Source organism: Myxocyprinus asiaticus, chromosome 38, assembly GCF_019703515.2.
Source record: "Myxocyprinus asiaticus isolate MX2 ecotype Aquarium Trade chromosome 38, UBuf_Myxa_2, whole genome shotgun sequence".
Taxonomy (NCBI): domain Eukaryota; kingdom Metazoa; phylum Chordata; class Actinopteri; order Cypriniformes; family Catostomidae; genus Myxocyprinus; species Myxocyprinus asiaticus.
Window position 1 is genome coordinate 20,448,687 of NC_059381.1, and position 23,593 is coordinate 20,472,279.

The 23,593-nt window shown below is 37.2% G+C and overlaps 2 protein-coding genes across 3 annotated transcripts in view; both read left to right on the plus strand.

Moving 5' to 3' along the window:
- The window catches only part of dixdc1b (DIX domain containing 1b), a 45,433-nt gene extending 29,867 nt beyond the window's left edge, over positions 1 to 15,566 (plus strand). For both annotated transcript variants that reach the window (XM_051678389.1, XM_051678388.1), the window contains 16 exons: positions 1,411 to 1,517; positions 1,606 to 1,754; positions 4,230 to 4,319; positions 4,782 to 4,835; positions 5,517 to 5,567; positions 7,193 to 7,297; positions 9,946 to 10,003; positions 11,478 to 11,566; positions 11,857 to 11,928; positions 12,066 to 12,131; positions 12,281 to 12,442; positions 12,515 to 12,581; positions 13,292 to 13,400; positions 13,534 to 13,642; positions 14,196 to 14,275; positions 14,373 to 15,566. In XM_051678389.1, coding sequence (XP_051534349.1) covers positions 1,411 to 1,517; positions 1,606 to 1,754; positions 4,230 to 4,319; positions 4,782 to 4,835; positions 5,517 to 5,567; positions 7,193 to 7,297; positions 9,946 to 10,003; positions 11,478 to 11,566; positions 11,857 to 11,928; positions 12,066 to 12,131; positions 12,281 to 12,442; positions 12,515 to 12,581; positions 13,292 to 13,400; positions 13,534 to 13,642; positions 14,196 to 14,275; positions 14,373 to 14,379 — 1,375 coding nt within the window. In that variant the 3' untranslated portion in view covers positions 14,380 to 15,566. The remainder of the gene's footprint in view (positions 1 to 1,410; positions 1,518 to 1,605; positions 1,755 to 4,229; positions 4,320 to 4,781; positions 4,836 to 5,516; positions 5,568 to 7,192; positions 7,298 to 9,945; positions 10,004 to 11,477; positions 11,567 to 11,856; positions 11,929 to 12,065; positions 12,132 to 12,280; positions 12,443 to 12,514; positions 12,582 to 13,291; positions 13,401 to 13,533; positions 13,643 to 14,195; positions 14,276 to 14,372) is intronic.
- Positions 15,567 to 18,498: 2,932 nt separating this feature from the next.
- ddx10 (DEAD (Asp-Glu-Ala-Asp) box polypeptide 10) overlaps positions 18,499 to 23,593 on the plus strand; it is a 34,601-nt gene continuing 29,506 nt past the window's right edge. Inside the window, exons 1-9 of the mRNA XM_051678387.1 lie at positions 18,499 to 18,761; positions 19,172 to 19,232; positions 19,343 to 19,473; positions 19,615 to 19,773; positions 19,894 to 20,014; positions 21,503 to 21,692; positions 21,822 to 21,948; positions 22,138 to 22,300; positions 22,432 to 22,516. Coding sequence (XP_051534347.1) covers positions 18,573 to 18,761; positions 19,172 to 19,232; positions 19,343 to 19,473; positions 19,615 to 19,773; positions 19,894 to 20,014; positions 21,503 to 21,692; positions 21,822 to 21,948; positions 22,138 to 22,300; positions 22,432 to 22,516 — 1,226 coding nt within the window. The 5' untranslated portion in view covers positions 18,499 to 18,572. The remainder of the gene's footprint in view (positions 18,762 to 19,171; positions 19,233 to 19,342; positions 19,474 to 19,614; positions 19,774 to 19,893; positions 20,015 to 21,502; positions 21,693 to 21,821; positions 21,949 to 22,137; positions 22,301 to 22,431; positions 22,517 to 23,593) is intronic.

The following is a 23,593-nucleotide window of genomic DNA, read 5'->3' on the forward strand; positions in this document are numbered from 1 at the left end:
CTCTATACAAAGTAAGGCACCAAGATCTTTTCACTGCGTGTTGAGAGTAAATGTTTGATTTCACTCGTTCCGTGTAATTTGTCTAAAGATTAGATCCACACAATCCATTTGTCATTGAATAATGTCTCTTTTAAAACCCTTTCTGTTCTTTACAGTCAGTTGTTGATCAAAAACAGCAAAACAGAAACATACTAATCACACACAGTACAGATGCACTAAAGAAACCGTATGCATTCTTTCTCGTTACTATGCAACATTTTAGCCCTTTTTCTACATATCAGTGTAAATACTTGTAAATAGTACAAACTAAACATGTAAACAATAAATGGGTAATAAATCATATGTATGCAATATAATATATGCAATTTCAAGACATCATATTTATTGATAGAGTACATGGAATTTTTACATTTTTAAAAAGCAAAAATTTGAATGAAATTAATGATCAAATAAAATTTTTAAAATTAATATTTCGAAATGTACCAAGTTAGAAGGTCTCCTGTATAATTAACAGCATTAGCTGAGAGAGAATTTCTTTCAAATGTAAGCAAAATGAAAATTATAACTGAAATATACTCAAATTAATCTGAATTGAATCGGAATCAAATTGAATCTGGAAATCTTTATCAATACCAAGCCCTAATGGGTAGTCAAAAAGGGATGTCAAAAGATCAAACCAATACTGATTGATCAGTAATAATCAGTGGTGGTAATAATAATGTTAAAAGATATTTAGTCTAGCTCAACGAGTATTGACACTGACTACCACCCCTGGAGTCATGAGTTCGAATCCAGGGCATGCTCAGTGACTCCAGCCAGGTCTCCTAAGCAACCAAATTGGCCCGGTTGCTAGGGAGGGTAGAGTCACATGGGGTAACCTCCTCGTGGTCGCTATATAATGTGTGATTCTCGCTCTCGGTGGGGTGTGTGGTGAGTTGTGCATGGATGCCGCTGAGAATAGCGTGGGCCTCTCCACGGTAACGCGCTCAACAAGCCACATGATAAGATGCGTGGCTTGACGGTCTCAGATGCGGAGGCAACTATGCCACCACGAGGACTTAGAGCGCATTGGGAATTGGGCATTCCAAATTGAGGAGAAAAGGGGAGAAAAAAAAAAAAAAGGTATTTAGTCTTCGTGGTAAATATCTTTCGTTTTGTGTCGATGAAGGGGTACTCCAGCCTTAATGATAGTGCTGTGGGGGTACATATGGGGAAAAAACATTGGGAAATACTGATATCGACTACTTTTATGGTACTTCTTTTGTACTTTTTGTTCCATAGAAGATATTTTTAATATACGTTTGGAACAACATGAGGGTTATTTTTGTTTGTTATGCATTAGTAATTGTTTTCAACTCTTACATTTAGCCATACTGTACATTAGGAACTGTATCTTTTTGTTTTTTATAGCCTCAGTTCTCCAAGCCCCACTCGCACTCCCAAAGACTCCATCAGTCTGTCGGAGGTGAAGGCAGGGTTTCTGGACAGCCTGTCCAGTGAGAAAACCAATAAATCAGGTATTGATAAAGTTTAGTCCAGAACTTGGACATTTAAAGGTCTTGTTCACATATTGGAACAACAATCGTGATCTCTGTTTATTATTAGAGGATGCAGTTAAATCGGCCCTCTGTGAACAAGCAATTATTCCGGGACATGGTCTAGGGGGCTGCACGTGGGAGGACAAACTATGTGAGCAGCAAGAGCAGCTGGAGAGGGAGATGCAGGATGCGCGGAAAATGGTGTCCAGCCTACAGGTAAGAGTAGCTTCCAACTTACACATGCAGTTCTAAGAGATCAAAGGCCTGTTTCACACATACTACATCTGCAAGGTGTATTCATTTTTTGGCGTGCATATTAACGTTACAGCATGTTAATATGCACGCACGCAAAAAATATTTTTGCTGAATTTGACAGAAAATGCATTGAAAAAGCACTATAAACCCATTTATCATCACAATCATTTGCAATAGAGTTTTAATTTTTTTTTATTTTTTTTTTGAGGAAACAGAATAATGGACCAAACTGTACACACTTTATTTGAAAAAGACATCTGTTGGGCTTGATGCAAGTTAAACATGCAGTGACACAAATCCAAAACCAGACAATTAAGCGGTTTAAATTCTGCACTTTAGGGTTTGGATTAAATTACATATTAAATATATAAATTATTTGGATGTTAATGTGGTTCTCCACATGTAAATTAGATTTCAAGACAATCAAGTTTGTAATATTTCACAATAGCCTACTCCCGATATCCATTTTATGTAGGGATGCGGTAATATAAAATGTGTTTGCAAATACTGATATCTATGGTGCCCTGGAAGGTGCCATGAGAAAATAATTTTATTCCCTTAACATAATATTGACTTTTTTTTAACGTTGATGTAAAGGGCTAAATAAAGACCTATATGACCGCAGCATGGACAAAAAGCAAAAATGAAGGTGATTAATGAAATAACATTTTATTTTGAATTATGAATGGCATACTAAGACATGTGGTCGCTGGCATTTAGATGGTTAAGTAAAAGCCATCTAAAACGCATTCTGAAAGTATGGAAAATGCAAGTGAATGAGACTGTCGGATTTGTCCCGGATGCCTCCATGGATAGAATCCAGCATTATCCGTAGGCATCCGTGACCATTTCAATGATACATGATAAATACGACAGTTTCATTCATACTTGCATATTTTCATCTGCAAAGCATATGTCTTTGTAGGCTATGCCAGTTATAATTAAAAATAAAAGATTATTTTATTAATCATCATGTCTTTGTATGTCATTTATAATTCAAAATAAAATGTTTTTTCATTAATCATTTCAATTTTTGCTGTTTGTCCATGACATGGTCATATGTCTTTATTTCGCTTTTTACATCAATGTAAAAAAGTCGTGGCCATGAAACATTATGTCGATGGAACGCCATACTTTTCTTGTGACCACGAGAATAGGATGGCATACTCTCAACATACAAAGTCGTGGCCAAGAGAAAAGAATGTCCTTACCTCGTCATTAAAAATCAAGAAACCAAGAAAAGGATGTCGTTCCCTCTACATATTATCTAGTGGCCACAACATATTATCACGTTCCCACAAGTTAATATGTGGTGGCCACAACAAAACTATGTGAACTGAACCCATCCCTTCCCGGGCACCATAGATATCTGATTTTTTAGAACAATATCTGCCAGTACTGATGGTTTGGTGGTTCTGCTTTTTATGCTACCTTGTTTTAAATCACTGATTATTAATTACACAACTTTGAAAGATTTGAAATGTCTCTATGCTGGATTGGAGGCAGATCTGAATGCGAGTTTGCAGTCGACACACAAACACACACACCCATTCCACCGTGCAGCTCGAGCCAGGGAAATTGAGCAGCAATCTCAACACATTGATAATCAAACTGACAACATAAACGCATGAGCACATCGTGGTATTTGCTTAGGACGAGGCTGAAACCATTGTGAAACGAGCAAGTAAAAGATCACAATATTTCACTGTTTTGAATCACAATACACTAAATATAAAGGGAAAAAAACACTTACTCATGCTGTACATCCCAAGATATGAACAAAAAAATGAAGAAACTCCAGAGGCATTTGAGTCACGTTCTATTCAGTAGTGATCACCTCAGCAATTCAGGCATGATATGTCTCAAACACAACCGCGAATTCGTCATTATTCCTCCTCCTTTGAAATGTAAATGCTAGCCGGCTAGCCCCTAACCAAGGAAGTTTGGGGTATGGAATGGGAATTTTGGAGGAAAACAGCCGAAAACACACATTTTCATCTCTGCATTAGCTGCTTTGATGCCAGGTTTGTTTACAAGTCTCTTGATGGGGCGGGGTTAAAAATTCTTTCCCAACAGCATGAGTTAAACGTTGTTCTGCCCACTTTTGATTAACCGAAAATATTTGTCACTGTAAAAGTTTTTGAACAATCGTCCGATAGCCCGATAAATACAGTATTTTTATTGGCCAGGGTGCATCATCCCAATTTTGTCATTTATAGCCAGTATCAAAGAAAAAATACAATGCCGTCACACAGAAATCACTTTACTTTCTGTATAGAGCTGGAGATCTGTTACATCTTAGATGCAGTATGTGTGAAACAGGCCTGATGAGATTTGTCTTAACCACAAATCAGATTTTGTGTGCACTAGATTATCTTAGATCTGTAGACTCAGGAAGTGGCAGCTAGTAATAGGTGTTTTTTGGGTGTTTCGTAGGCTCTCCTTCTCCATGGTTCATTACCTGAGGATGAGCAGGAGGTGTCGCTCAGTCTGGGTGAGGGAGTGGAAAATGCTGAGCAGCAGTTGGTGTGTATCTTTATTTTTCTCACTCTCTTCCTTTTCCTGACAAGTGTTTTACCCCAATATGGCCCCTTCTTTTCAATATCCTACAAAATTACTCTGGATTTTTCCCTCCCTCTTGATAATATGTGACTTCCTACACCCTCCCTCCCCCCATCTCTCTCTCTCTCTCTCTCTCTCTCTCTCTCCCTGCTCTTTCACTCTCTTTCACTCAGCTCTGTCAAGGCAGATCTGGTTTCTTTCGTGGTGAACTTTGCTTTGTTTGTGAGAGAGACACAGGTATTCGTTTTCCTCCCACTTTCCTGTCTTCTCTCCTACAGTGTCTCTTTTTCTCTTCCACATTTTTTTTTACTTTTCTTTAAGCCTTTTGTCCAGACCTGCCCCTCTTTTTTCTCTGTTTAAAATGTGTGCTGTTGTTAAGGTGGTTTTAGTCTAAAGCAGCCAAAATCTTCTGTTGTTGAGTAACAGGTTATAATCCGAAGTCGTCTGGACCAGAGCATGGAGGAGAGTCAGGATTTGAAGGTGGGTCTTCTAGAACCGCATTTTTATTTTACTGGGCTGTTTCTGTAGGTTTTGTTCAGTTAATTCTGATAGCATTTGAGTGTGGCACATACTGTTAATATTTTTCCATCTCTGGACTCTTTTAATGTATGTTTGAAAATGGTTTCAGTTCAATTCTTACTAGACAACTTAATATTGTTGGATAGGCGTCAGTGAAGTGATGCTCATTAATTTATGACTTGAATGCACCCCTTCTATGATGGACATGTTTTGAACTGCTGATTATTATTATTGTTATTTAATTATTATTATTCTTGTGGTCAAGCTAAGAAAAATAAAAGTAAAATAGCTTCAAAGTTACTTGGTTTTAGCATGGATTTTGTAGTTAATGTCGTTCTAACTGAATCTGAACATATTTGAGCAAAACCCATCTGTCACAGGACAGATCATAGTCTAAGAGACCCAATTTCAGTTGTAACTTTAACTAAATGTGTAGCGACTGCATTTTACCTTTGCACAGCAGCCTAAATAACAACATAATTGCCACTGTATTTTTTGTTTGATCCTATTTGTTTGCCAGAATACATAATGTGTTTAATCATCGATGTTTGATCCCATGAAGTACTTTAAATTAACCTGTCTATTATGAGTAGTCTCTGGATTATGTTTTTACTTAGTTATTTATATAAAATTTTCACGCAGAGGGAGCTGTTGAGGTTCAAACAGGAGGCACGTAACCTGCAAGGAGTCAAAGTGAGTCTCTCCATACTGATGCATATGGAAAAAAAGACTTTTACACTTACATTAAGAAGGATTAAGTATAAATCCACTTACTTTGTACAGTTGAAGTCAGACTTTTACATATACGTAGGTTGAAGTCATTAAAACTCATTTTTTTTTTAACACTCCACAGATTTCATATTAGCAAACTATAGTTCTAGCAATTCATTTAGGACATCTACATTGTGCATGACAAGTAATTTTTCCAACAATTGTTTACAGACAGATTGTTTCACTTCTAATTGACTATATCACAATTCCAGTGGGTCAGAAGTTTACATACACTAAGTTAACTGTGCCTTTAAGCAGCTTGGAACATTCCAGAAAATGATGTCAAGCCTTTAGGCAATTAGCCAATTAGCTTCTGATATGCTAATTGGAGTCAATTGGAGGTGTATCTGTGGATGTATTTTAAGGCCTACCTTCAAACTCCCTGCCTCTTTGCTTGATTGACATCATGGGAAAATCAAAAGAAATCAGCCAAGACCTCAGAAAAAAATTTGTCGACCTCCACAAGTCTGGTTCATTTCCAAATGCCTGAAGGTACCATGTTCATCTGTGCAAACTATAGTACGCAAGTGTAAACACCATGGGACCACGCAGCCATCATACACTCAGGAAGGAGATGAATTCTGTCTCCTAGAGATGAACGTAGTTTGGTGCGAAAAATGCAAATCAATCGCAGAACAACAGCAAAGGGCCTTATGAAGATGCTGGAGGAAACATGTAGACAAGTATCTATATCCACAGTAAAACGTGTCCTATATCGACAAAACCTGAAAGGCTGCTCAGCAAGGAAGAAGCCACTGCTCCAAAACCGCCATAAAAAAAGCCAGACTACAGTTTTCAAAGTCCACATCGGGACAAAGATCTTACTTTTTGTAGAAATGTCATCTTGTCTGATGAAACAAAAATTGATCTGTTTGGCCATAATGACCATCATTATGATTGGAGGAAAAAGGGTGAGGCTTGCAAGCCGAAGAACACCATCCCAACCGTGAAGCATGGGGGTGGCAGTATTATGTTGTGAGGGTGCTTTGCTGCAGGAGGGACTGGTGCACATCACAAAATAGATGGCATCATGAGGAAGGAAAATTATGTGGATATATTGAAGCAACATCTCAAGACATCAGCCAGGAAGTTAAAGCTCGGTTGCAAATGGGTCTTCCAAATGGACAATGACCCCAAGCATACTTCCAAAGTTGTGGCAAAATGGCTTAAGGACAACAATGTCAAGGTACTGGAGTGACCATCACAAAGCCCTGTCCTCAGTCCGATAGAAAATTTGTGGGAAGAACTGAAAAAGTGTGTGCGAGCAAGGAGGCCTACAAACCTTACTCCGTAAATTAAAAGCTGAAATAAATAATTCTCTCTACTATTATTCTGACATTTCACATTCTTAAAATAGTGATCCTAACTGACCTAAGACAGGGAATGTTTTCTACGATTAAATGTCAGGAATTGTGAAAAACTGAATTTAAATGTATTTGGCTAAGGTGTATGTAAACTTCTGACTTCAGCTGTATGTCTTGGGCTGATACATAGCAAATTTAGATAGATATGTGAGTTTAGAATGATTTACTGTTCTATATCATCAGGATGCTCTTCAGCAGCGTATGGCTGTACAGGAAGCCTCAGTTTTGCAGCTTAAACAAGAACTCCTGCGTTCCAACATGACCACAGATGAAATGGCGGGACAGAATGTGAGTTCATGCAACTGAGCAGTGTTGTAGTCAAGACCACTTAAACCGAGACCAAGTCAAGACCAAGACCAGAGTGTACCGAGACAAGACCAAGACTTTGAGGGGTTGAGACCAAGTCAAGACCAAGACTAAGGCAGGGCGAGACCGAGTCAAGACCCAGACCAGACCAGTGCGAGTCCCACATTGCATGACACACTTACGATAAAATGTGGCCCACGCAAACCATAGGCACTCCTCAAATTGATCTGAAAGATCAACATTCCCATAAAAACCCACAGAAAACAAATGAAGATTCCTCTTCATTCACCTCTTTTATTGCCATATATATGTGTGTGTGTGTGTGTGTGTGTGTGTGTGTGTGTGTGTGTGTGTGTAGTGTGTATCAGTGTACCATGAGAAATGTCTTGATAAAATAATCAAAAGGTATTGCAGAGGTGAATTGTATGTGTGTGAATTTTCCTTTGTTTTCTATGAGCAAACAATTACAAACAAACACTAAGGAGCTGAAATCAACTTAACCATCTTTATATAACACTCTTATTCCAAGTTTTACCATCCAACTTAAACAATAAAATTTTTGTGCAAGCATCGCATCAGGTTTTCTGGATGACTCTTCCCCTAGAAACCATCATTAAGTACAGAATATATAAAAAAATTATTCAGTTCTTGAGTCTTCACTTTTCTCGGTCTTTTCTTAAACAATATGGAAACTTTCCAAGTTGAACGGAATGCAGCAAGAGGCAGATTGCTAACGCTAGCTAGCTAGCTTTGCTAGCATCACTTACACTTTGCTTATCTTTCTTTATGCTTCCTTTCTAAGTGCTGATAAAAGTTTGACGTGGTCCCAGCCGTCTCGGTAAGCATTGCATTGCAGAATTTACATACTGCTGTGTGTTTTCTTTGGATGCTTTTTTGCAGATGAACTCAGTGTTTCCCAACATTTTTTCTGCCACGGCACACTTTTTACAATTAAAAATCCCATGGCACACCACTATCCCACATAACCATCGTCGATAGTTTTACATTTCAAGAACTTGTCCATGTTTTCTGTCTGTCTTAGTTGCGTGAACTCGTAATGTTTGAAGTTCAGCTATGCAAAAAACGCAAGTAACATAGGTACGCTGTATAATGAGGTCACAGATACCAAGAGCGCAAAGTGGATAATGAAAAACCAACAAAGTTGTGTCTTTTCCAATATGTAGATTTGTTCTTGCAAATTAATTCTAATACAACGGCACAGCAAATACATATTTTTATTTATTATTTATTTACTGTATTTTCCGGAAATAAAGTCGCACCTGACTATAGGTCGCACCGGGTCAAAATCTTGTTGTTCATAGAGAGAGAAAAAAAAAACACAAGTCGCACTGACAGAGATTGGATCTGGCAGCCACCGGTTGCTCCATTCACCGGTTCAGATCTCAAACGCATTCTGTGATGATTACAGTACGTCAGAATCTACACATCGAATCACTGTGTTTTTGGACTTGTTTAAAACAGGAGAATTCGCTTTTAGTAATCGTATGTAACAGTTTCTCATATTCTTTTTATGTTTCATAAAAGAAACATGACAAGTAATCCACATCGGTTCATAACATCTGTAAATCTATGCTATGCACAAATAAACAGCTTTTAGTCTTTGAGTAAAACAATGCACCTGTTGTATTCATTCATTCGGTTCACTGACTGAATGTTTTTACTACAAGTGTGATGGTGAAGCATCATTTTGTGGGCATGTGAGGAGTTGCATTTGACAGCAGACTAGAGTTGGACAAAATATTTAAACTGGTTTCATAAGGGGCCTGGGTAGCTCAGTGGTAAAATACGCTGGCTACCACCCCTGGAGTTCGCTAGCTTGCTAGTTCGAATCCCAGGGCGTGCTGAGTGACTCCAGCCAGGTCTCCTAAGCAACCAAATTGGCCCGGTTGCTAGGGAGGGTAGAGTCACATGGGGTAACCTCCTCGTGGTCGCTATAATGTGGTTTGTTCTCGGTGGGGCGCATGGTGAATTGAGCGTGGTTCGTCCTCCGCCACCCGGACTGAGGCAAATCACTATGCACCACGAGGACTTAGAGCGATTGGGAATTGGGCATTCCAAATTGGGAGAAAAAGGGGAAAAATCCCCCCCCCCCCAAAAAAAACAACTGGTTTCATAAAATAATGCAGTGTAATGGAAAATATACTGAATTGGCAACTTTAAAACTCTTCTACCATCTCTATGCCTTCACTAAAACACCGGGAAAAAACTGTATTTATTTTGAGGAATTTGATAATTTTCCATGGCACACCTGACAGTCTTTCACGGCACACTAGTGGGCACAGAGGTTGTGAAACAAACATTGTGATGTTAACAAATAAATCAGACAATTCACAGGCAATTTAGTGATATCCCCGCAGTTGTGGTCTTGACCAGTCTTGAAATAAAATCCCGAGTCCTCTTTGGCTGAGACAGAGACAAGACTGAGTAAAAATGCAGTTGATTCCGAGACGAGACGAGACCTTCAAAAAGTGGTCTCGAGACCAAGACCGATCTCGAGTACTACAACACTGCAACTGAGATATGCTGTATTTGTCTTGCGTATACAATTCACTTTTATAATGCCACGTCTGAGACCGTTAGTCATCAATAACCTTTTTATATGTTCTTAGGCTGAGCTACAGAGAAAACTGGAGGAAAGGAACAAACTTCTCAGTGAATATAAGGCAAGTCGTCTTATATGCTGAAAGTCTTCTGTCATCAGTGGTGTATTGGCTTAAACTGAGGGCTGGAAGGTTGCTAGTTTAATCTCCGAGGGGTGATTCATGAGCTATCAGCATTGTGCTCTTGAGCAAAGCACTTAACTATAGGTTGCTCTGGGGGATTGTGCAATGTAATAAGTTTATTGCATCCTTCATTGGCGACATTGTGTGTTGTAAAAAACAAATTCCATCAGCCCTTGTCAAGTGACAGTAAATAGAGATTCTATTCTAAATTATTAATGGTGATGATATCATCTGTATAAATGATTTACTTCAGTTCCAATCAGCTCCAGATTTGTTTTTAGGAATCACACTGAAACAGTTATTGGCATTAAAGCTGAAGTGTGCAATTTCTGTGCCACTAGCACCACTGAACGGAACTGCAAAAATAAACATGGTTTTCAAAGAGCTTTCCAAAATACGCCCCCCTCCCATCTTCCATTGGTTGAACAAACTGATAGTCCCGCCCCAACTCACACCATTGGTTGAGTCAGTGTTGTTGGTTGGGCTGGACAGCTGCTTATTAAAATCAGAGGATTTTTAAAAAAATTTTTTAGCACTATAGAAAGTGTTTACAGTTTTCAAGAATATTTACCAACAAATGGCTTACAGTTGTCTCCACATATGAAGCTGGGAAAGGAGAAACTGTTTTAACACCGAAAACGTTACACAGTTCAGCTTTACAAAATGAATGACATTAAAAATAATTAATTGTAGGGCTGGGTATTCAATCAATAAATATTATAGTATATTGCATATATTATATTTTGTAACATGTTTATTTTTTAATTGCATAATTTGTACTATTTTCAAGTATTTACATTGATTTGTTGAACATTTGTTAAAAACTGGGAATGTCTCTTTAAGAAAACAGGCATCTCTGTAAAGAGCATCTGTAAATGAGCGCATTTTAACGAGAGGGACTCATGGCTTTTTCTTGTCCATGCTATGCGTGATTAAAATATATATTTATATATATATATATATTTTTTTTTAATCAACAATTGACTTTAGACAACAGAAAGGGTATTAAAAGAGATATTATTTAATGACAAATGGGTTGCGTGGATCTCATCTTTGGACACATTACACGGAACAACTTTTACACTCAACACACAGTGAAAGGATCTTGCTGCTGAATACACCACCACTATACTACACAATCACTGGTGAACATTTACCAAGTATATACAGTTATAGACATGAAATTTGGTTGCAAATGCTAGTGATCTCATTGTAGAGGGCTGTGCATAGAGTAAAAGATCAATCTTGGGATTTAAGAATTGATATCAAGACCATTCAAACAAAGACTGCGATGCATCGGAAAATCAATATTTTTACCCACCCATAATTAATTGTATGCTTTAATTTTCACAGCCCTAATTTAAACTTATTAGTAATGTATGTTATAAGTCACCATGTATTTGTTGCTGTACAGAAAGAGTTGGGCCAGAAGGATCGACTTCTACAACAACAACAGCTGAAGCTGGATGAGTCCCTACGCAAGCTGACCGACAGCAGCAGTCAGCAGGTATAACATCAAACAGAGCGAGCAGACTCAACTATCATACCAGATGCATAGGAGAACGGCATGTTGAGCATGGAAATATAGGACAGAAGTTATTGTTTCCTAAATCAGCAGATGAGTTCCAGGGATCCCTTGAGCCAATTATAGGGATCAAAATAACATCATAAATATCTTTGTTGTGCCCAGTGTTGACGCAATTAATCCAACCTCATTATGAAGCTAAAACAATTTGAGCAATTGGGGCACCTGCTGTGGTCATTCTCTGTGAATGAAAATTTCTCTGTGTTCCTCAGGTTTGCCTGCAGAGGGAGCTAGAGCACAAGGAGACTATTCTCAAAGAACTAATGACCCATGAGACAGATGAGGTAACATGACATGGTTATAAATATTAGACAATTTTGCCCACAGTTGTTTGTTTTTCACTTGTTGAGTCTTTATAGTCCTACCAGTTGCACTTTTCTTTAAAGTTTCAAGTAGAGACTCAGTTTGTCCTCTGTTTCAGCATCCTTGCTCACAAAATAATGGCTTCTCACATCCACAAGTCACAACATCCAAAACGCACCATGGGGTAAATAAACCTGAAGCCCTTTTTTTTTTTTTTTTGGTCTTAAAGACACTGTCACCAAGATACGGAAGCCCAGACTTTTGCATCATAAATGTATCTTTATACTGTAGGTGTTTATATCATGTATATATATATTAATGCATCTCTGGTAGGCTGAGGAGCTGCAGTTATTAAGAGATGCTCTGCGCAGTCTGAGGAACAGCTTTGGAGGTCACGATCCTCAGCATCACACTCTGGACACCTTAGAGCAAGGTGTGGCCAGCCTGATGGATCGACTTTATGACCTGGAAACACGCCACAAACAGGAGCGGAGGGTATGGGGAATGTTTCTCATACATAGTAGGTTTGCAGTAGTATTTGAACTTAAACTACATTGTTTTTTGTAGACTAGAGTCAAATCACCAGGACACAAAGCCACTCATTCAGATAGAGACTCCTGGCCTCCCACTTCAAGTAAGCAATCTTCTCAAACTTTTCAAACAGGGGTCTCCAACCTTTTTTTTTTTACAGTGTTGTAAACCATTGATCTATAACAACTGATAACAGCAGTTTAAAGGGATAGTTCACCCAAAAATGAAAATTCTGTCAAAATTTAATCACCCTCATGTTGTCCCAAACCCCTATGAATTTTTCTCTGGAACACAAAAGGAGAAATTCTAAGTATCCCAGTCCACCTTTTGAATACAATTGCAGTACATAGTGACTCATTTTAAAGCTTAAAAAGAACCCAAAAATATTATAAAAGTAGTCCATGCGACTCCTGTGTCATATTCCAAGTCTTCTGAAGACACATGATAGATTTGGGTGAGAAACAACCCAATATTTAAGTAATTTTTCAGTGAAAATCTTGCAAATCAACTGCTATTGCATTGAAAGGGTGGATCGGAATATTCATTAAAATGTCTCCTTTTTTGTACAGCATAAAAAATTCATACAGGATTGGAACAACATAAGGGGAGTAAATTATGACAGAATGAACTATTTTTTGGAATGAACTATTTCTTTAAATCAAATATTAAAAGTACTTTACATCTTAGTGTCATTATTCTTGCCAGTCTATCTTAGTAAAATAATTTATGCTTCTCAGATTTGAAGGTTTTTTGTTTTTTTTTTTGTATGTAGATTCTGTTAAAAGTTTATTGGGTTCCTCTGCTCTATTACAGAAATGGCTCATTCTCAAAGCAGTCCTGCACTAAACTCCTCAGCATGCACCAAAGTCCTGTACTTTACTGACCGCTCCCTCACTCCATTCATGATCAACATCCCCAAGAGGTGAGCCAAACTCACTCACTGTTGTTTACATGTAAATATTTGGTCTGGTTGGATATTTAGTCATTTTAATGTTACTTTCTGAATTCTCTCCATTTTGCATTGTTGTCATATAGTATTTAACATGTGTTGTCAGGCTGGGGGAGGTCACCCTGCAAGACTTCAAGGCAGCCATAGATCGTGAAGGCAATTATAGATACCATTTTAAAGCACTGGATCCAGAGTTTGGCACTGTGAAAGAAGAGGTATACACATGTTAGAAAATTCAGGGTTCCAACGGTCATGAAAACCTGGAAATATCAGGGAAATTTCCATGTTTTCCAGTCCTGTAGAAGTCACAGAAATTTCTGTAGTGAATATTTTTTATTTCTTGTTAGGCTCCGCTCTAAAATATTTAATCATTTGAGTATTGCTCTGCTCTTGGATAAAGGTTGTATAGAGTAGAACTTGCTTACAAGTGATGGTGATTTCTGATTTGCGAGAAAATCCTTTTTTTGAGTAGGTTATTTTCAGTTAGTTGGTCGAAATGGTTCACGAATCGGTCCAGATGATTCATTAGCAAATGTCTGAATCAAAATGATTTTTAAAAATCAGTTACCAAAAATACAAAATGACTGGAAAAGTCATGGAAAATCATTGGTCGAAAAGGTAATGGAAAATTGGAATTTACTGCCGTATAATCAATCAAATGACATTTTCTCTTTTTAGGCTTCTAAATGCAATAAAAATGAAAGCATTGACATTGTTTGAAAGGTAGTTTTACTGGATTGAGTAATTGAAACCAATGGCATCTCTCAGGTGTTCCAGGATGATGCTGTGGTGCCCGGCTGGGAGGGGAAGATTGTGGCCTGGATAGAGGAGGACCATGGACAAAGAGGGTACAGCATGAATAGCATGAAAACTAAAGAAATTTCTCAATGTTGATTGTCATTTTTTCACCGTCAATGACTTGCATTCTCTTTCTTTTCTCTACAGGACCTAACATTAATGCGCAAGAATCTGTGAACATAGGAAATAGAGACATCTGTGCCAAAAATGCCAAGATGAATTAACATCAATTTGTAACATAAATGTAGAGAGTTGGACCTCTCTTCTGTGCCCTACAGACTTTTTCCAGTGTCCTTTACCCTGCATGAGCTGAACAGCAGAATGAACCAGAGTGCTTCCCAAAAGGACTTTGAGGATCACCATGGGGGTGACCAAATTGAGAACATCAGAAATTTTCACAAGGGATTTCAGATCTCTTTCAGAGGTCTTGCCATTTTCATTCTTGGCAAGTACTTAAGGAACATTTGTGTGACAACTGTTTACAGTGGCACAAGGAGGCTTTTGTTTGTTACTGTAATGACAAGCTGGATTTCACAATTCACATACTTTAAAGTAGATACTGCCAGTGCATTTCACAAGACTACTTTTTTAACCAAATAATTTTGCTCTGAAGTTAATGTCAACAGTCAAGATTACTTGTGTGAATATGGCCATTATGAACGTTAAGGTGTTAAAATGGACCAAAGTATTTTGCTTTTTTGATGAACAATCTTCCAATATCATTCAATGTGTCTGTCTTAGTTGCTTTTTGTTAGTAAGAGTCAAACAACAAATGAAGATTGGCATAATGGTATGGCATAAATGTGAGATTACGGTTCATGATCTTGATTAGTAAAACGGATGACCAAGAAGGGTAATGCTACATAGTACATTTATAGCAGCAGATCTAAATTGTAAGAAAGTGACCTCTGATTGTCATTGCACATTTTCAACTGTAATTTTATGTAACCATGTGCTGTTCAGCTGCACTGATTTGAGTATCACTGGAGTTTACAGGAGAGTGCCTGGACAGAGAGGGGTCACCGGATTTTTGTTCTGTTTTATATTTTTGTAAATATGTTAATATGTCAGAGGCAGAGAGAGGCATTGTGCCTTTATACTGTATTATGTTCTATAAATACTGAATAATATTTTAAAAATATGGAATGTCCCCTTTGTACATGTAAAAGGCACATAATCACTCTCTTCACAGAGGCCTCAAGCTAGCTGGAACCTTGTTGTTCACTCATGATGATGCCATTACTGAAATTCTGTTTTTACCTTCATCAATATTGCAGGTTTTTGCAGTGTTCGTTGATAGAGGATTGTTATCTGCTTTGCCAATAAACAGTTGCAGCAGTATACACTGTGGTTATTTATTTAATAATCTTTGTTAAATATTTATTAACTTTTATTACTATTAAATGGTTTTAACTCCCCCATCATCAGTTCTGGTTATAGAAAATTAACTTCAATAAACATACGCATAAAAAATAAACCTATTATTAGATAAAGCATGGTCAGAGAATTTTTCATTTTTAATGAGAAAATCTAGTGGACCATTAGGCCATGGTTTTAATGATGCAAGTAAAGACCTTATACAGCCTGCTGATCTGTTTAAGTGCAGATTGTAATATAGTAAAATGTTAACTGATTAACCCTTAAATGCATGGGTGTTTCACCAAACATTATTACATACCTCGGTCTTTAGCGACCCGGCACGTATATCTATCACAAATGGATCTACAAAATGGCCAGATAGTGTAACATTTTCAAAGCATTTTCAAGACAATTAGACAAAAATAGAATATATTTTGATGTTTTATTTTTCATATATCAATGAGAAGATGCAACAAATCACAGAACAAGATTTATTACTTCCACGCTGAAATTTCATGAGATGCAACTGTACTGAAAAAGATGACTCGTAAGATCAACAATTATTTTTTATCTTGAATGGGTAATTTTGAATAGAAAATTTACTTCAGACTTAAGAAGTATCAAATGTAACGACAGTAAAACGATGTAAATATACTTGCAAATAGTGAAACCATGCAAGCTCATTAATTATTCAAGCCCAGTGCATGCTGGGAACACCAGTAAATGTAAGTAAAATTTACTTATTTTATTTACCAGTGAAATTTACTCAAATTAGCAAATAAATATGAAAAGGTTTTCTATTTTAGGTTTAATACATGATGACATCATAAAAATAACAAACAACCATAAATAATATTGACTTTTAATCTAAATATTTTTACATGTTTGAATGAAGAATTTACGTAATATTTCCAAGTGTGACTGGTAAACACATATTGAGCTACACAGAAGCTACATATTTGCATTTTTTCAAGTGCTTACTGAGTCTAAATAAACGAACATAATTTCAGGAGTACTTCTAAAGCAGTAGCCAAATCATACTGTTCATGTGTTACACTTACTATAGTTTATTTCCACATTGCTTCTTCATCAAATAGCAATGTAAAATGTAAATCAAGTCAATCACTGACACATTAGTGCCACTTTGAGTAAGAAGTAGCATGTATAAGATGTATGTGTACACGCATATGGGATACTGATAAATCACCATTGTTGTACAGAAAATCAACCTGATATAGTAGTAATTTGTATGAATATAGTACTCGTTTGTCTTGTAATAAAGAAATAGATATCCTGTGATAATACAATTACTGTATATAGATATGAATTAATAATTTAAAAATATCATTTATGGAAGCTCAAAAAAAAAAGAAGAGACTATTACATATCTCAGGTCACTAATGACCCTATACACTTTTTGTAATTAAGTGATTATAAAAAATATATACACTGGCAGCCAAAAGTTTGGAATAATGTACAGATTTTGCTCTTATGGAAAGAAATTGGTACTTTTATTCACCAAAGTGGCATTCAACTGATCACAATGTATAGTCAGGACATTAATAATGTGAAAAATTACTATTACAATTTGAAAAAAAAAAAATCTGAACTTCTTAAACTACTTCAAAGAGTTCTCATCAAAAAATCCTCCACGTGCAGCAGTGACAGCTTTGCAGATCCTTGGCATTCTAGCTGTCAGTTTGTCCAGATACTCAGGTGACATTTCACCCCACGCTTCCTGTAGCACTTGCCATAGATGTGGCTGTCTTGTCGGGCACTTCTCACGCACCTTACAGTCTAGCTGATCCCACAAAAGCTCAATGGGGATAAGATCTGTAACACTCTTTTCCAATTATCTGTTGTCTAATGTCTGTATTTCTTTGTCCACTCTAACCTTTTCTTTTTGTTTTTCTGTTTCAAAAGTGGCTTTTTCTTTGCAGTTCTTCCCATAAGGCCTGCACCCCTGAGTCTTCTCTTTACTGTTGTACATGAAACTGGTGTTGAGCGGGTAGAATTCAATGAAGCTGTCAGCTGAGGACATGTGAGGCGTCTATTTCTCAAACTAGAGACTCTGATGTACTTATCCTCTTGTTTAGTTGTACATCTGGGCCTTCCACATCTCTTTCTGTCCTTGTTAGAGCCAGTTGTCCTTTGTCTTTGAAGACTGTAATGTATATCTTTGTATGAAATCTTTAGTTTTTTTGGCAATTTCAAGCATTGTATAGCGTTCATTCCTCAAAACAATGATTGACTGATGAGTTTCTAGAGAAAGCTTTAACCTAATATTGACCTTAAGACATGCCAGTCTATTGCATACTGTGGCAACTCAAAAACAAACACAAAGACAATGTTAAGCTTCATTTAACGAACCAAATAGCTTTCAGCTGTGTTTGATATAATGGCAAGTGATTTTCTAGTACCAAATTAGCAATTTAGCATGATTACTCAAGGATAAGGTGTTGGAGAGATGGCTGCTGTCTAGATTTGATCAAAAATGACTTTTTTCAAATAGTGATGGTCCTGTTTTTACATCAATAATGTCCTGACTATACTTTGTCATCAGTTGAATGCCACTTTGGTGAATTAAAGTACCAATTTCCTTCCGAAACAGCAAAATCTGTACATTATTCCAAACTTTTGGCCACCAGTGTATATATTTTGCAATTATTCATGGCTGACTGTAATAATTAATTTCTAGTGTCGGTAACTGGACACTATTGCGTTGGAATGATGCTGAACCCATGCCCCTATGTGTCAGTGTAAGTCCAAGACGACCTAAGCAAAAAATACCGAATGCACTTTCAATGTTAGTGGTAAATGCAGGGTGCAAGTGCATGTTTGTGAAGATGTCTCGCCGCTCCAGGTCGTTAGGGGCGCTAACTTACATATCAGTAAATCTTACAGCCAGCAAAACATCTCGCGACTGAAACATTCACGTGTCGTTATGGTCACACTAGCTTTTAGCTAATCAACAAAATAGCTCAGAAAATGCGGGTTCAAAAGAATAAGGAGAAGAAAAAAGTAACTGACGACCCTGTTAAGAATTTTGAGAAATGGAAAAAGAAGTATGATAAAACTAAGACCCGAGTCAAACGAGTAAAACAGACGACTAAGAAGAAACGCGACTGGGAGGTCGAGAGAGAAAACATCCAGAGACTGGTGAATAAATACTCAGAGGTGAGACATGAGTTTGATGTCATGCAGCATGTCTGGCGTCTATTACCTGTTTCTTTGTGGTGTTATGTTGTTTGGTCACATGTAGTGTAGCTCAGTTGATATCTGACATCAGTGACAGATCAATCACTACGATTCTACTTACTGTGACATTCAGTATTTAATTAATAAGGTTGTTACTAGGAGACTGTGACATGTTACAGTCGTTCTTGTTGTGCATTGTCAATAAGCTTGTTAGCTCACGTTATGACATGTTAAACATTATATATGCAGTACATTTGTATCATGCTTGTGTGAAATATATGGATCACAGGCCTTAGAAATTATTCTACTTTTTAGGGATGTCTTGACATTCCAGTCGCACTTGCTCCATGTGTAAAAGATGTTGACATGAATTACTGTTGTTTTCTCAGATCAATCCCAAAGAGGCTGTGAAGTTTTCTGATTTTCCACTTTCTAAGAAGACTCTGAGAGGTGATCACACAATTTTTGAACTCATTGTTTGTTCCATGATCTATGTAACTGAGTCATGTTCTGTAATTGTATATTGTAAATCTTAATAATGCTCTTCATCATGACATTAGGTCTCCTTGAGGCTCGGTACAGGCAGCCCACAGAGATTCAAAGGCAGACTATTGGCTTTGCTTTGCAAGGAAGAGATGTTCTTGGTGCTGCAAAGACGGGCTCTGGAAAAACCTTGGCCTTTCTCATTCCAGTAATTAATCTCAGAATTTGTGTTGGTGCACACATAAGCACAGTTATTCACATTAACATAGTTTATTAGTGAATAAGACCCCATGTCTCAACATAACACATGTGAAACATATCCCCCCTAATGCACTGTGATTGTCTCCAGGTTTTGGAGTGCTTGCACCGTGAACAGTGGACTGCGATGGACGGCCTCGGTGCTCTCATTATCTCTCCCACACGAGAACTGGCCTATCAGACGTTTGAGGTGTTGAGGAAGGTCGGCAAGAATCACGAATTTTCCGCTGGACTTATAATTGGTGGCAAGGTGTGTCTCTCTAGTCTTCAGGGGTTATTGTGTTTATAATGTGTTGAGGTGTCATTATAGGCAGGTTTTTATCGTGTAATAAATGGTGCTGAGAACTTTTTACCTTGTTGTTGGTCACAGGATCTGAAAGATGAATCTGAGAAAATCCATCGCACAAATATCATCATCTGCACTCCAGGACGTCTACTGCAGCACATGGATGAGACCTCCACCTTTCATGCTTCAAATCTGCACATGCTTGGTAAAATGAAAACTGAAAAGTGTATTTAGAAACTTGGTAACACTTTACAATAAGGTTCCATTTGTTAACATTAGTTAACAACATTAGCTAACAATGAAAAATACATGTACAGAATCTATTAATCTTAATTAATGTTAATTTCAATATCTATTAATTAGAGCTGTCAATATTAATGGGTTAATGCATTGGATTAATTTACAAAATTTAACACGTTCATTTTTCTTAATCACAATTAAAGCATTTACTGTTAATACAGCAGAAACCAGAATAAACACTGGTGGTTTTTCAGCCAGCGTATATGTAAGTAAGGCATATTTTTATAACCACAGAAGCACGTCAAATCTTATCTATCACCAAAGCACAGAATGAGACATTTTTGTCTGCTGGTGTTTTTCATGTGGAGTTCAAAGCGGCATTTGAGGCTGGTGCTGACGCCCTGACCAGGGTTTCCGTTAGCCGTAATTACTTGTTTTTGAATGTTAAAATGTCTTGATGTCCGACAAATACAAACATTATCGACACAATGTCTGGTGAAAATATTAGCGTGATGCATCAGCAACCCCTTTAGTTAATGCCACAAGTGTATAGTGTGATGGCATGCCAATGATAACAACGCTACGCTCCCACAGAAGTTTAAACTTTCCCAAAGCTTGCAGAGTCCTAATCCATGACTACAGAGCATTGTATCCCGCACACTGGCAAAAGCAGCCTGCGTTTCCATTTTGCGTGCCCACAGTAAGAAGCTTCTGACTTCAGAATCACTTTAAAACAGCCTTGCGTTACCGTCTTCTGGAGAAAAAGACACCAGGCTTATGTCCATCTCAAGCTGTTGAGAAACACTGGAGGAAAATAGTCAGAAAAATAAAGAGCCAAGGAAATTAGCCAAGGTGTGAAATTATATGACATAACCTAACGATTTGTTATTTTAATATTTATTTATGATCAAAAAGATATGTGGCAAATTGCAGTTTAGTTGTTTTGTTTTGCCCCCTTTGCTGAATGTTATTTTTTAACTAGATGCTAATTCCATGACGGCGGGCTTTTTTTTAAATTAAATGCAGCTATAATAGACAAATCTTTATCCTTCATTTGACTTGATTGTGTCATTATTAGCCTATTTCGCATTATTATGCATAGTCCATCGTGTTTACAATGCAAAATAAACACAGAAATGAGATCACTGGATTTTTTCCAATTTGTCCGGCAAACTTTGTCATTCCCAGACAAGTTGGCCGGAACCAAAATTTCTTAGTGGAAACTCTGGCCATGACGTGAATCATGAACATGGCTTCACTATTGCTGAAAGTGGATAGCCACAGTTTGCTTGCAGATTAATATTGTGGAAGATGAGAGTTTAAGAGATTTAATGCCCATTGCAATGAATATACAACCTATGCGGGGTCTAGTTCTTTCAGTTAGTCAAACTCCCACTTAGACTTTGGGAAACGTTTGTATTACTTGAAATTGTTTTTTTTGTTTTTTTTTAAGTGCTGGATGAAGCTGACAGGATTCTGGACATGGGTTTTGCTGACACCCTCAATGCTATTGTGGAAAATCTCCCAAAAACACGACAGACCCTTCTCTTCTCCGCTACTCAAACCAGATCTGTCAAAGACCTGGCTAGACTGAGTCTGAAGAACCCAGAGTATGTTTGGGTCCATGAGCTGGCCAAGTTCAGGTAAGATCCCCACTACACTTTTTATAGTGATTTAGCTGGATCAGCCAAAGAACAGGCTGCCTACATATATTGTCAAGCACATATGGACTTCCTGAGCATGCAGATCTTATAAACTGATCTTCTCTGCAGTACCCCTGCCACTCTGGAGCAGAACTATGTGGTGTGCGATCTGCACCAAAAGGTCAACATGCTCTACTCGTTTATGAGGAGTCACCTTCAGAAGAAGATCATAGTCTTTTTTGCATGCTGTAAAGAGGTAACTGATCAAACAAGTTTGGTTCTCAATAGGCCTCAGTTTAAAAACCTGTTTGTTTACAGACAAAGTTCTTAAAATACAATTATGTATATTATGTGTAAGCATTTGCAAAATGTAATGACAAGCATTATGAGTCCTAGTTGTGTGATTCTTATGCTGACATTCATTGGTGCTTCTCTGTGTGTCCAGGTTCAGTATCTGTTCCGGGTGTTCTGCCGCTTACGTCCAGGTATCTCCGTACTTGCTCTGCATGGCAAACAGCAGCAGATGAAGAGGATGGAGGTTTACAATGATTTTGTCCGCAAAAGAGCTGCTGTACTTTTTGCTACAGATATTGCTGCCAGGGGGCTTGGTAATAGAGACTCTTGTTCTTCAGACATGGCTTGTTTTAGTTTAAAATGATTAAAACATACTCCATAGAAAGTGAGCTATAAACATTCTTCAAGTTGAAGTAATGCAACTGAATTTTTTTTCTGTTTTCAGATTTCCCAGCTGTGAATTGGGTGTTGCAGTTTGACTGCCCTGAAGATGCAAACACATATATCCACAGGGTTGGGAGAACGGCCAGGTAACACAGATACACAACTGTGTGTTACTGCTTTAATTTGTGTAGTGATTTTTCAATAAGGTTCTATTTGTTAACATTAGTTTACAACATTAGTTAACATGAGCTAACAATGAACAAAACATTTACAGCATTTGTTAATCTTGGTAAATGCTAATTTCAACATATAGTGATCATTTTTTTAAATGAAAGTGTACGCAGTATGAACTAACAATAACTAACAATGAACAATTGTATTTTTATTAACTAACATTAACAAAGATTAATACATGCTTTAAAAAATATATATTGTTCATTGTTAGTTCATGATCCCTAATGCATTAACTAATGTTAACAAATGGAACCTTATTGTAAAGTGTCACCACTTGTTCTTAGATGACATTATAACATTTTTAACCACACACAGTACTTGCTTGTGTTTTTTAAGCTTTAACACTAGATGACAGATTTGCTCTGTTCTTCATTGCCTTGTGAAAAAGTCTTTTCTGGCAGTCTGGATACTTACTTGGGAATGTTGAGGGGACGTTAGTATGACCGAAGTCTACGAAGCCTCTAAGAAGACAGAGAGGGAATTTATTTTCTGTAATAGTTTTGCGTTCCTTCGCAATAGTTTTGTGTTCTCTCAAAAAAAGTTAAGTATAGTTCCATTTTTTTTTTCTTTTCTTTTTTTTAGTAAAACCATAACCATAAAATCTAACATGATTTTACTACAGTATTCATATTTTAACCATGATATTTCTGGTAAAATCATATTTAAAAAACAAACATTATTACAGTCATTGTTACTGCAGTTTTACCATAGTGAAACCATGAATAATTTTTGTAAGAGCATGTTTTTTTTTGGTGGAAACCAAAGTTTTTACTTGTACCACAGATTACCATAGTGTTATTATAGTAAAGCTGCAGTAACCAGGTTTTTTTGTGGTTTTTTTGACAGAATAATTGATTTTTAATACCATAGTTTTGGTTTTCCTGTATTACAATGGTTTTACAATGAATGCAAAGCCGTCATTTATGAGTGGGACGGGTGGGACATGTCCCCACCACTTTTTGAAATAACTTTCATTTAGTAAGTGTCTT